The sequence below is a fragment of the Bactrocera tryoni genome, unplaced genomic scaffold (genome assembly GCF_016617805.1).
Source record: "Bactrocera tryoni isolate S06 unplaced genomic scaffold, CSIRO_BtryS06_freeze2 scaffold_25, whole genome shotgun sequence".
Classification (NCBI taxonomy): domain Eukaryota; kingdom Metazoa; phylum Arthropoda; class Insecta; order Diptera; family Tephritidae; genus Bactrocera; species Bactrocera tryoni.
The window spans coordinates 29,380,844-29,395,437 of NW_024395977.1; the positions used below are offsets into that span (position 1 = coordinate 29,380,844).

The 14,594-nt window shown below is 38.5% G+C and overlaps 1 protein-coding gene across 3 annotated transcripts in view; it reads left to right on the top strand.

Annotated features, from left to right (window-relative positions):
• The window catches only part of LOC120780977 (rabankyrin-5), a 203,647-nt gene that overhangs the window by 119,477 nt on the left and 69,576 nt on the right, over nt 1-14,594 (top strand). For 2 of the 3 annotated variants that reach the window (XM_040113204.1, XM_040113202.1), the window contains exons 3-4: nt 6,665-6,799; nt 6,860-6,954. In XM_040113204.1, the coding sequence (XP_039969138.1) occupies nt 6,665-6,799; nt 6,860-6,954 (230 nt within the window). Of the gene's footprint in view, nt 1-6,312; nt 6,455-6,664; nt 6,800-6,859; nt 6,955-14,594 lie in introns of all 3 variants that reach the window. The other variant, XM_040113203.1, reaches the window with a different exon arrangement.

Sequence of the window (14,594 nt, forward strand, 5' to 3'; positions counted from 1 at the left end):
ACATGTTTCCATGAAATTTTAGGAAAGTATGATTTGCTTATAAGTATGATATATCTAATCCTATACTATAAATACGATTGGGATTTAAGTGTGTTCTGTCCAATGCACACAAGAGGGAGACTCCACAATCAGTGCCAGCTACCGTGGGATAGCCTCCTCAACATCGCATATAAGGTTCTATCGAGCGTGTTGTGTGAAAGATTAAAGTTCACCGTCAACAAACTGATAGGACCTTATTAGTCTGACTTTAGGCTTTGAAAACCAACAACTGACCAGATTTTCACCATGCGTCAAATTTTGGAAAAAAACCCGTGAAAAGAAGATCAACACACACCACCTCTTCGTCGATTTCAAAGCTGCTTTTGACAGCACAAAAAGAAGCTGCCTTTCTGCCGCTATGTATGAATTTGGTATGCCCGTAAAACTAATACGGCTGTGTAAACTGACGTTGAGCAATACCAAAAGCTCCGTGAGGATCGAGAAGGACTTCTCCGAGCCGGTCGATACCAAACGAGGTTTCAAACAAGGAGATTTTCTATCGTGCGACTTCTTCAATCTGCTGCTGGAAAAAAAAATTCGAGCTGCAGAGCTTAATCGAGCAGGTACAATGTTGTAGCGGCAGAATTATGCCGAGTAGACAGTCCTTGGCCTGATAAAAATCCGGCTCCGTTCCGGTTACGTGGACCCGACTGCCGTGGGAACGGAGCAGGTAAAAGTGTATCTGATTTCTCAAGATTGAATAAGGAAGCGAAGCAAATGGATCTGTTAGTGAACGAGGGCCAGACGAAATATCTCCTGTCACCAAACAAACAGTCGTCGTATTCGCGACTAGGCTCCCACGTCACTGTTGACAGTTATAACTTCGTATATCAGTATTAACACTTACAACAACGTCAGCCTCCAAATCCAACGCAGAATAACTCTTGCCAACAGGTTCCACTTCGGACAGAAGAAGTAAAGTACTCTCGCCAAAGTCCATAAGTCACTTATTATTCCCGTCCTGTTATATTAAGAGACAGCGGCTCTTAAGCCAGAGCTGAGAGTATTCCACGCAATACCCGCCGAGGGACGCAGAGGAAGACCTGCACTTCTTTGGAAAGACCAAGTGCAGAAGGACATGGCCACACTTGGAATATTCAATTGGCACCAATCGGTGAAGTGGAAGAACGATTGGCACGATGTTACAAACTCGGCTATAACCAATAAAGAAGAAGACGAAGAAGAATGCATATATTACGATATAAAGAAAACCAGAAGTTTGAAATTTGTACGGGTAATATTGACCCAGTTTGGCTAGCAAGTTATATTGTGACCAAAAAATTATTAACTATGACTTTCATAATGATAGCGCACACATTAACTGATACTATTATGAGTAAAAAATAGTAAGAAATCCCACTTTAACACAATACATTTGTGCTAACTTTTTTTGCCAATCCTCGAAACGTTTAACGATTCTCGTTTAATGTATTCCATTAGCACTTACGGTTTCCTGGATTAGTCGTTTGAGTTTGCTGAATAGCCCGAAGTCACACGGAGCTAAATCAGGCGAATACGGCAGTTGCGCCACGGTATTTTTTTTTAATTTTGACGAAAAACTCGGGAAAATCCATGCACTAAGTGACAGTGTATACAGTCATAGTTTCGGCTCCTTTTTACGAATAGCTTCGCGCAAACTATAAAACTACTCAAATAGTATCCTTGCTGACATCGAAGAAAACTTTCAACGTAACATTGATTTTAACCTGCTTTGACGTAGTTTTTCGGCATCAGCTTATATTTTGAAATTTTATTGAGTGAACACGATCTCTGAATTATTCGCTCTCTCATACACTTACTATAACGATTTTCGTGTTTGATTGTTGAATCTCCATTTTTTCTGCCATTTTATCCAGAAAAAAATAACGGGTTGGTGTCGTGCTGGTGGAATCATCGGCCCATATTTCTTCAAAAATGATGTCGGTGAGAACGTAACCGTCAATGGCGACCGTTTTGCGCCATGATAACCGACTATTTGATGCCTCTTCTTGAAATTCGTGATCTTGGCGACATTTGGTTTCCACAAGAAACCAATCCCACACATCGTGTCAATCAATGGATTTATTGAGAGAACACTTCGGTGAGCAGATAATTTCACGTTTTGGGCCGGACGATTGACCACCAAGATCATGTGATATCACACCATTAAAATATTTCCTGTGCGGACATGTATAGTCTATGTGGACAATCCCGTTTCGATTCAGGCCTTAGAGAAAAAAATAACGCGCACCAGCAGAAATGTTCGTCGTTTAAAGCATTTATTAGTTCAGTAGAAATATAGTTCTGAGATGCAGCTTCTGACATTAAGCAAACTTTACTCTATTGAAGGAGTGACTATTGACTGAAAAAAATGGTAGTTCAAAGGTGCAATGTCAGAGCTATATGGCGGAGGCACCAAAACTTCTCAGCCATGATCTCTCAGTTTTTGCCGAGTTCCTGATGGAAAACGAAGCCCTTTCTGTTGATCAGTTCTGGGCGTTTTTTTCGATTGCTTGGTTCAATCTCATCAGTTGACAGTAAAATGTGGAATCAATCGTTCGACCAGGTTGGAGCAGCTCATAGTGGATGATTCCTTACCAATCCCATCAAACACTTAGCATAACATTTCGAGGCGTCAAATCCTGGCTTTGCGACCATTTGTTGAGCGTCACCACAATTGTACTATGATTTTTCTCGCATTCGCTTCAGAAATGGTTCGCTTTCATTTCGTTTCAGCAAAGAATGTCAGATGTTTATTCGATCCATTAAATTTTTCACAGACAATTCAAGTGGTACCCAAACATCGATCTTCTTTTTGTAGCCAGCCTTTTTTTAAATGGTTCAAAACCGTTTGATGATGTTAAATTCCAGCGTTGTTACGGCTGCTTATGTGACGGCCCTGGTCAATATTTTCCATAATCTCATCGACTTTTTCAATGATAGGTCGACCAGAGCGAGGTGCGGAATTTCAAGAATGGAAGCGAGCGAACCATTTTTGTGCTACACGAACGGATACAGCATCGTCTCCGTAAATTTCACAAATTTCATTGGTGACTTGCATGGCATTCGATTTTCTTTATTATTTTCACTCATTTTTGAACAGTTGTAATTTTTTTTTCAATTCCCCTAATTTAATTTTTTTTTAGTATTTCTTGGATCTGCTTAGTAAAGCCTAACAATAAGTATTCAAATCTTAAATCTATTTAAAACTAAAGAAGCTCAAGAATGTGGTTGATCACTTCTTTTTAAACGTGTTTGATTGCAGGAATTTGCCAAGGTCCAATAGGTTTGGATGTTCGAGAAATTTAGAAATATATCTCATTCTACTGTCCTCTACCTCCTTCTTTACCATAGGAATATCAAGAACTTTATGAATGTTTTGATTACTTATGTACCATGGTGCACCCGTGATTGTGCTAAGCATTTTAGATTGGAATTTTTGTATTATATCAATGGTGGTTGCACAGTTTTATGATTGCGTTATATAACAGGACTTTGTTGTCTAGGCTAAGTTTAGAATTTTTGTTTAAAAGCTAATTAAAATTTGCTGTTCTTAACTTCATGCAAGTTATTTTACTCGCTATAAGTTTTCGCCACATGAGCCTTCGATCCAGGTGAATCCCAAGATAAGTTACATACTTCATTCGCTGTGGGTACTAGAACATTGTTTATTTTAACTGTCCGACAGGTTTCTGGTCTTAGCGAGAATGTAGCATGTTTGCATTCTTGCTCATTAATATTTATACGCCAGTTGGCTAGCCTTTCTTCGACAAAAGTTAAGAGCTGCTCTAATACTCTTGATGCTCTGATCGGGCATTTGTTACGGCTTACTAGAGCTGTGTCATCCGCGAAAGTGGATGTCAATACGTTAGTACCTGTTGGAATGTCAGCTGTATATATTATGTACAGAGTTGGGCCTATCACGCTACCCTGAGGTACACCAGCCCTTGTAACTCGTTCTTCTGATATGAAGTCTGCTACTTTGACTGTAAATTTCCTGTTTCTTAAATATGACTACAAAGTTTTATGCAATTCGTAAGGTAAAATGTTTTTGATTTTCCATTAAAGGCCTTCATGCCAGACCTTATCGGACGACTGAGTTACATCTAGAAAAATAGCTGAACAGTACTCTCTATGGTCGAATGCTTTCCTGATTTCTTTCGTAATTCTATTTACTTGCTCTAAAGCGCTATGTTTAGCACGAAAACCGAATTGGTGCGTTGGTATTATATTGTTTTCGTGGAGAAAAGGAGTTATCCTTGATAGTAACACTTTTTCAAATATTTTAGAAATACAGGGTAAGAGACTTATTGGCCTGTAGGAAGACAGCTGTGTTAGGTCTTTTCCAGTTTTGTCTATTATGATGATCTGCTACTTTTTCCACGAAATTGCACTTTTACATATAGCAATATTTGGTAACTCAGTTATCATTTTTGGCTTAATATTATCGTGTCTGGATGCCTTTTTTGGATTTAGCTCTTTTATGATTCTAGTAACTTCAGAAGTAGAAGTTCTAATAGACACAAGCGACTCGTTAGCGGTATTATATTATCCTCATCACTATGTGCTCAATTACCAATCAACTGTCTTAGAGGCATGTTGGAATCTACTGGTGGCTTGAAAGACTTTTGGGCTTTCCAAAGGGAGTTTTGCTTGCTAGAATTTGGACACAGTTTCTTTATATAATTTTCAATGTTGTGTTCTTCCTCGCGTTTAAGCGCTTTTTTAACTTTTGTACAGCAAATTTCAGTTGAAGCAGAGTTGAAGAGGAGCGATTTAACTGCCATTCAATCTTCGGATTAATAAGACGTGAGCTCCAGTACGTGTGTTTTGCGTTGTAATCTCCACCTGCTAAAAATCTTTGACCTAGTGTTCCAAAAAAGTCTTTAAATTCGCTATCTGGAATTATAAAACGAGGTGGACAGTAAAGTCAATTCTGGTACATAGCCCTAAGGTTTAAGTCACAATCCCGATTTTTTAGTGATATTGTTGTAGCTTGTAACTATGGTGTAGCATGAGATTTTAGAGCATAGTAGTTTAAAGGATTTCTAATCAACAGTTCCGTTCCAACATGCGATTTTATATCCGGATGATTTGTAACATAGAGTCTTAATCCCGGTATATTGAATTTATTTTTATTTGTTAGACGACGGAGTCTCTCTCCCATCACGAATCCCACACCAAAATTGCGCTCCTTTATATGGCCACTCTAGTAAATGCCACAAGGACCTACTCGCCATCTATCGAATTTCTTGGCACGGTGATGTCAGCTTTCACTCTAACGAGGACATCAACCAGCTGGGCAGCGGCACCTTCCCAATTAAGGGACCGGACGATCCAGGTGCATGCCCTCAAATCGTAGTCCTTATTTCGTTTGCCATGGTCGTCATCAAAAGACCCCCCTTTTCTCATTCGAGACAGTTGGTAATCTGGGGCGCTTTTAACGTGGCTGGTCCCAAACCCAGCGAACAACCCTGTGAAGGGGGTGTTTCGCCTTCTCACTTTAGCTCGCCTTTAAACGGATGTTCTTAGGCTACCCAGAGGATACTTGGTCAAAGACCGGAAGTCGTGAGCTGCTTGAGCCATATGTAAAAAATTCGTTTCTGGCCACTCCCAAGTGAATGACTACTCCCAAGTGAACTTCTACATATGACTAAATCCTCTAATACTCACTAATAGGGATATCGCTTAGACGTTGAATCAAAAACTATTTGTATCTTGTTGCTCCATTAGGCAATTTACTTTGTTTAAGGGCTTTGCGTACTGTTTTTATGCGTTGCATTTTTGACCGTATGATATTCCTTGACCTAATTTCTTTTATGGTGCAAACTCACGGCTTTCGAATTTGACATTTTACTTTCTAAACCAAATAGAATCAACTGCATGAAAAAGATATTTTTAACTAACTGAAATACACATAAATCAAAGTCAATTCTGGTTTGTTTGAAAACCTCCCAGCAGAAACTTCTAGGAGAGGAGTTCGTTATGTCTTTTCACCGGAAGTATGTGATATTCACTAATTAAAAAGTATAACTATGTATCAAGAGGCATCCGGGCCGACCGATTGCGGCGCATGTTGCGTTTTGTAATATAGTTTTGTGTCAACGTTGTTTTTATTATTTCGAAAACTATGTTCTTGAAGTATGACTCCGTATTTTAAGTTGTTGGTCACGCCTATACTAAATAAATAAGTGTTTTCGATTTATGTGGTTAATGACAAAAAAATTATAATAATTATTGTTTATTCAACAACTAAACGTACTTAATTACAATCAATTGATGAACTGGTGTCAGGACCTATCTATGCGAAATGACGGAAATGCGAGATTGTTGGAAAGCGAAACGATACTCAGGTCGGCTTCTTTCGAATAACGGCCGTTTCGAAGGGACATTCCTGCAAAGGATTGGCATGTATCTTGTGTGGTGTTATCGTGAGGTGAGATGTATTAATGTGGTGGAATATCAACTAATGTATTCAAATTGCGTTGACTTTACAGCTTATATGTATGTATATGGTACAGTCGGAATTAAACTTATTGTTTGCAAGATTGCAAGACATGCCGCCATATTGACTATATTTAATTTATCCAATTGAAAATTATATATATTTTTTACTTAATTTTTATTTTTTTTTATAAAATTTCAGCTTTCCGAAATTTGTAACTCTATATCCGATCAAGGCCAACTGCCACTACAATTAGCCTTGACAGCTAAGCACCTCTCTATTGCTCAAACTCTTGTTAAAAATGGATTTGCAGATATTAATGCATATGATGCAGAGGTATCATATATAAATTAATTATAATTTGTTATAAATAAATTTTGACATTTTTCTTTCCAGGGGTTAACATTATTAATAAGATCCGTTAAAGATATTGATGAATTTGCGGCAAATTTTTTGTTGGATCATGGTTGTCAATTGGACTTATCAGCAAGGTACGTATTCAAGTTTAGATGTATGGTAAGTAATATTGTTTAAAAATTTTAGTTACAGAGTCTTAAACAAAAAAATCTATTTGTGATAAGTTTTTCACTATATCTCGCTTGTAAATTATTCAGATACCCAAATACATGACGATACGAGTTTAATTTACTAACGTATTACTTCAGCAAGTTCATGTTCAAGTAATAATGCCATACACAAAAGTGTAACGAAGAACGATAGCATTTGATGATAAGATCATTTACGTAATCTTTTATTTGACATATCACTCTACAGGTACACGGTTGTTTTTTGACACCCCCCAACCAAATTTATTTAACACTCGTACTAAATGGTCTAATATACGATGATAAAGCTTTGACGGTTCCAACATTAATTTAATTAATTAATATATGTACATTAGGGTGTGACATTTTGAACCGACCTCTTTTTTTCAACTGAAAAACAGGCTGAAAACTTTCGAAGTGTGTAAAAAAAAAGTCACTCAAAAGATGAGCTCTTAATATTAGTATTAAGAGGTGCCTCTTTAAAATTTTCTGTTTTCCATATAAATTACATGAAAAAAAATCATTTTTTTGTGGTGGTTATTGTACGGAGGTTATCATATGTGCACGCGATGGCTGCCAGTAGGGATGGTAAGCTCGGATGAGAGACCCCCCTTTTGATGACGACCATGGCAAACGGAATAAGGACTACGATTTGAGGGCATGCACCTGGAATGTCTGGACCCTTAATTGGGAAGGTGCCGCTGCCCAGCTGGTTGATGTCCTCGCAAAAATAAAGGCTGACATCACCGCCGTCTCCTTACGTACAGCTGCATCCGAAACCCTTGGTTTTCGGAAAGTGCAAAAGAACAACTGGTACGACGAGGAGTGCCGCGCCGCAGCGGAGAGAAAACAGGCTGCCTACCTCGCAACGTTACGATCGACCACAACACGTGCGGGATGGAATAGATACCGAGAATTGAAGAAGGAAGCGAGACGCATCTGCAGACAGAAAAAGGAAGAGGCCGAAATGCGTGAGTATGAAGAGCTTGATAAGCTGGTCGACAGGGGTAATGCTCGAAAATTCTACGAAAAAATGCGGTGGCTTACAGAAGGTTTCAAGACCGGAGCATACTCTTGTAGAACCCCCAAAGGTGATCTAGTCACCGATGCCCAGAGTATACTTAAATTATGGAGGGAACACTTCTCCAGCCTGCTGAATGGCAGTGAACGCACAACACCAGGAGAAGGAGAACCCGATTCCCCAATCGATGACGATGGAGCAGACGTACCATTACCCGACCATGAAGAAGTTCGAATAGCAATTGCCCGCCTGAAGAACAACAAAGCGGCAGGGGCCGACGGATTGCCGGCCGAGCTATTCAAGCACGGCGGCGAAGAACTGATAAGGAGCATGCATCAGCTTCTTTGTAAAATATGGTCGGACGAAAGCATGCCCAACGATTGGAATTTAAGTATGCTATGCCCAATCCATAAAAAAGGAGACCCCACAATCTGCGCCAACTACCGTGGGATTAGCCTCCTCAACATCGCATATAAGGTTCTATCGAGCGTATTGTGTGAAAGATTAAAGCCCACCGTCAACAAACTGATTGGACCTTATCAGTGTGGCTTCAGACCTGGAAAATCAACAACCGACCAGATATTCACCATGAATCGACACACACCACCTCTTCGTCGATTTCAAAGCTGCTTTCGACAGCACGAAAAGGAACTGCCTTTATGCCGCGATGTCTGAATTTGGTATCCCCGCAAAACTAATACGGCTGTGTAAACTGACGTTGAGCAACACCAAAAGCTCCGTCAGGATCGGGAAGGACCTCTCCGAGCCGTTCGATACCAAACGAGGTTTCAGACAAGGCGATTCCCTATCGTGCGACTTTTTCAACCTGCTTTTGGAGAAAATAGTTCGAGCCGCAGAACTAAATAGAGAAGGTACCATCTTCTATAAGAGTGTACAGCTGTTGGCGTATGCCGACGATATTGATATCATCGGCCTCAACACCCGCGCCGTTAGTTCTGCTTTCTCCAGGCTGGACAAGGAAGCACAGAAAATAGGTCTGGCAGTGAACGAGGGCAAGACGAAATATCTCCTGTCATCAAACAAACAGTCGTCGCACTCGCGATTTGGCTCTCACGTCACTGTTGACAGTCATAACTTTGAAGTCGTAAATAATTTCGTCTATCTTGGAACCAGCGTAAACACCACCAACAATGTCAGCCTAGAAATCCAACGCAGGATAACTCTTGCCAACAGGTGCTACTTCGGCCTGAGTAGGCAATTGAAAAGTAAAGTCCTCTCTCGACGAACAAAAGCCAAACTCTATAAGTCGCTCATAATTCCAGTCCTGCCATATGGTGCAGAGGCTTGGACGTTGTCAACAACTGATGAGTCGACGTTGCGAGTTTTCGAGAGAAAAGTTCTGCGAAAGATTTATGGTCCTTTGCGCGTTGGCCACGGCGAATATTGCATTCGATGGAACGATGAGCTGTACGAGATATACGACGACATTGACATAGTTCAGCGAATTAAAAGACAGCGGCTACGCTGGCTAGGTCATGTTGTCCGAATGGACGAAAACACTCCAGCTCTGAAAGTATTCGACGCTGTACCCGCCGGGGGAAGCAGAGGAAGAGGAAGATATTCACTCCGTTGGAAGGACAAAGTGGAGAAGGACCTGGCTACGCTTGGAATATCCAATTGGCGCCACGTAGCGAAAAGGAGAAACGACTGGCGCGCTGTTGTTAACTCGGCTATAATCGCGTAAGCGGTGTCTACGCCAATTAAGAAGAAGAAGAGTGCATTCGTATGATCTTAATAACACGTTTAAATATGTCGTTTTTATCTGGATGCATTTTCGTAAAGTGTAAAAGAATCAGATGGAATTACTTAAGAGTTCTTTAAATGGAAATATTTTATTTAGTAGTTTCCACCATTTTTAATTGGTTAGCTTACCTGAACGCTGGAACTTCAAGAATATCCCACTCCACAGACATATAGAACTCAGATAGATCTACTCCGACATCTACAATGTTATTACCCTGCTGTTCATCCATATGCCGCAGGTCAACCTTCACAAAAACGAAATCATATTGATTATTTAAGATTTAATGCATATACATACATATATACTATATAATTGTTTATATTTTTTTATATACATTTCGATAATATTGTAACGGATTTATCAATGAATTGTCTATCTTTTAACTCACTCTTGAGTTTGATCACTGGATTGTTACATAAAGGTCCTAATTTAGTGTCAATGCACTTATATTTATTTCTTATTGAAACAACTTAACACTTATTATCCTCATTCCAAAAACACTCTAACTAGAACTGTCTCTACTGCAAAATCTGACAGTTTTTATATAAGTAAAACTTCGCCTCTCGAACATCCTGGCTACTAGGAATTTCGTTAACTAGTTTCGCTGTTGTAGTGTATTGTATTTTGTTCTTTTCGTTTTCATTACCACACTGCCCTCCATTTAAGTCTGTTCATCCCGATTAGACATTTTTGTGGTACCAAATGCTGCAAGCAGTTCCAGATGAACTACCTTCATTTTATTCCTAAGTCTACCAATGCTCATGACTGTTGGACCAGAGAACTTAAAACATAGAGAAGGTGCAGGTTCGACAGCGAACATTAGATAAAATTGCAAATACAGAATTCACGCTGTGAAATGTTAACATTTTTAACAGTTCTCCACATATTCAACAAAGAATATGAAGAGAAATAATATATGTACTTACGGCTTATGATGCCATAGCATGTATGCGCAATCAGGGAATATTGAAGAAAAATAAGTTCTTTGATACTCCATTTTTAACAGCCAAAAATGTATACAAATACAGCTCTCTCACATACTCAAGAATATGAAGAGACATAAATATGTATGCATGCTCCTTATGATACTCCCAACAACAGCATTGTGATATTTTCATGCTTCAATTTTTGCTTTCAACCAGGGAATCGCTTGTAGGTGCAATGTTTGCAAATACATATGTATGTTTGTATGCTTTTGTGTTTTGCTCTCAGCAATTCCATATTGACATGCAAAAATAATTCTGATATGAGTATAATTTTGTTTGAATGCATGCCTAATAATATTTATAGTCAATTTGGAGTTGCATATTTAATAATTTTATTTGATTTTTACATAATATACTATACTCTAAATATTTTTGTATTATATTTCTTACTAATAGAAATTAAATTTATCACAACAATATATACATATGTATGTACATCTTCTATCATAGTAATCTTATGTCTCTGCACATGCTCATATCATAATCTTATTATCTGGGCCCTATTCCACAAAACAACTTATCAACTTTTCACTTTGTACTTTGCAAATTTTTCGTCAATTTGCAAAGCTTTCTGTTCCACAGAACTATGAAATTTGATAAGTGATAAGTTGAAATTGATAAGTGTAATTTGCAAAGTCTTTACTATTTTTATATTCTCTTTCTTTTCTCTCTCTTTTCTGTTCCACGTACGTTCTCTTGTGCAAAGTGCAAAGCTTATATTGAAAAGTGTAATCCGCAAAGACTTTGCATATAATTATGCTGTTCCGTTCCACAAAAACTGTAAACTCTATATTTGCAAAGCAAAATTCGATAAGTTTGTCAAAAATTTGCAAGGTAAATGATCGCTTTGCAAATTCATATTATTATAACTAGTCAAGCTTTCAAAATGTTAAGACGTGAGTTTTTGTTCGACAATAGTGAAGACGCGGTTACAGCTAGAAATTATAGAGACCGAATTAATTTTTCGGGACTACAAAATTTCAATTTTAAAGAGTGCTTCCGTTTAAATCCAATCCAGGTGGATTTTCTTTTAAATAATGTTGGACAAAAATTAGAAAATCCCTCTCCAGTTTTAGGCATTGAAGTTTCCGGTAGTAAACCTCAACCTCAAGGAGCTCCATCCGGCATTTTTTCTCTCTATCCAAAGTTTCACTTAGAAACTTGGTAGAGCGCTTCCTCTTTCTTGGATTTAGAGGTGGATTGGCAATTGTTTCTTCTGAAATAGATATTCTGGAATCATTCTCAGCTGACGGTAGATTTTCTGAGTTGCCATAACTTTCTGGCAAATTCAAACCATCTACCACAGCTGAGTCTGATTCCAGAATGTCGAGGATGGCCAAGTCAGCTTCATCCATTACCTTGCCCTTCCCACCTCCGGATCCAGTATTTCGGGCGTTATCCCTTTTACTCTGCAAATTAACAAAATTAAATTCACAAAAATACAAAAAGATTCTCGTTAAAAACCGGAAGCTCGATTTTGATTTTAAAGCCATTGTTTCTTGGGCAAATTTTCTTAGAATTCATCGTAGCTTACGATTTTGATAACCGCTTCGTCGAAAAAAAATTGACCCACTCTAGTACACATAGCAATTAGTAATATTTTGGTTAAACCGGTTGTTATCAGCAAGAGTTGTTGATTGAGTGCACTGTTAACTCACAACAACAATGTCTATGATGACGTTTTGTTTTGTTGTTGTCAACAACATGCTTGTTAGTTATTAGCAATGCACAATATAAGAATTCCAACAACAACAAATGATGCAAATATAATTATTTGCTATGTGTAGGCAATAAATTGTTGTACTTACCATTGTCCGGCTCTTCCAGAGCCCAAACAAACTGTCCCTTGCATAGGTCCATGTTTTTTGTGCTGACGCCAGTTGTAGGGATTGGGCTTTTTTTAACACATCCTCCCATGCTGTCTGTTTATCTAATTTGTTAACCTTCACAAAGAAATGTATACTTAAATATGCTTGAAATTTACAATTATTTATTTAAAAAATACTTACTCTGTTGTTTTGAAAACTAGCAAATAAAATGCTTTTTTTTTCTTTTATTACATTTAAAACAGCAAGTTTTTTTTCTATTTGTATTTTGCGGCTCATTTTAACAACTCATATAAAGCAATGCAAAGTGAAAAGTGATGAGACAGAAATGCAAAGTTGATAAAACGCTTTGTGGAACACTTTGCATACTTACTTTGCAAGAGAGTGCAAAGACTTTGCCAATAAAGCGCAAAGACTTTGCACTGAGCGGAAAGAGCGTAAAGTCTTCGCCAAAATATGCTCAACGCAAAGTGAGATTCGCAAAGAGCATTGTGGAACAGAAACGCTTTTCACTTTGCAGTACAATATCAATTGATAAGTGCAAAGTGAAAAGTTGATAACTTGTTTTGTGGAATAGGGCCCTGCTCATATAAATGTATGTATGTATACGCACGTGCGCATTCAGAAATTCAAATCATGATTTTATCACTTATCAATCTATTACATGTGCGTGCATTGATCTGCATGTTCCTATACATTCATTTATACTTATACAGTGGACCAATAAAGTTGACATACACCTAGTTCTATTAAATTACGACATTATAAAATGAATAAATATTGTGGTTTTGCGCACTGATATCACACCGAGTCGGTGTGATATCGTTTCGACGCAACGACTGCAAAAACTAACACTATCAATTGGGCAGAGCCATTGCGAACACTGGCATCACCCCGAGGTGTGATGTCTTTTCAACGCAATGCCTGCGAAATACCTAATCCTACTGTATGTATATAAGGCAGAGCCATTGCGAGCACTGGTATCACACCGAAGTGTAATACCTTTTCAACGCAATGCCTGCAAAATACCTAATCCTACTGTATATAAGGCAGAGCCATTGCGAGCACTGGTATCACACCGAAGTGTGATACCTTTTCAACGCAATGTCTGCAAACTACCTAATTCTACTGTATATAAGGCAGGGCCATTGCGAGCACTGATAATTCTACTGCACTTACCGCTGCCTATTGCTGCCGACTGCTGGGCGACCGTCCTCGCTGGCGAGCTGGAAGAAATGATCGCATTCGGTGTGAGGTGCTTGCTTGTATAGCAGCATACCGCAGCTTTCGTCAGCGAAGTGAGGTAAGTTGTGTGCGTAGCTTTGGTCAATGCGGTGAGGTGAAGTTTAGTACGTGTAGGATAATTCTAGTATGGTGGAAAGCTCTATGTTGAGGTATGGTGAGGGTAAATGATGTACAGTGTTGAAGTAAATTATTGTAAGGTGGTAAAAGCCACGTGACAGTTTATTTGTCGATTTTTGAGTTAAGAAATGTATCAAAGAAAAAATTCAATATTCCTCTGGTTCAGTGAGTTCCGGTTAAGTAGTACTCCGCTTAAATGAAAATCACCCTCTTAACTGCCTATATCTTGCTGCATCTCACGGTTTGTTTTTTGAAATACATAGAAATTATTGTTTTAAGTACCACTTCCTTAAGTATTCGCACTCGCTTATGTGCCATATTATATTTTTTTTTTTAACAAACCACAAAAATCTGTATCTTTGATTGCGGCACATAACCGGGATTGACTGTATTTGTCAAGGAATGTAAAAAATGTTTTTACGCGACTCGTAAAAATCCGAGTCGATATGTAAGCACGCTTATACATATACTACATACGTATTTACACAAGTTTATTGGTAAAGCTTTTAGAGCGGCAATCGGTGATCGTTCGCCTATTTTTTCGGCACAGCTCGGATTTTCTACCAACAATACAAAGTTGTGACGCTTTGTCGTCGCGTCAGTTCTTTGACACATTGACTCTTTGA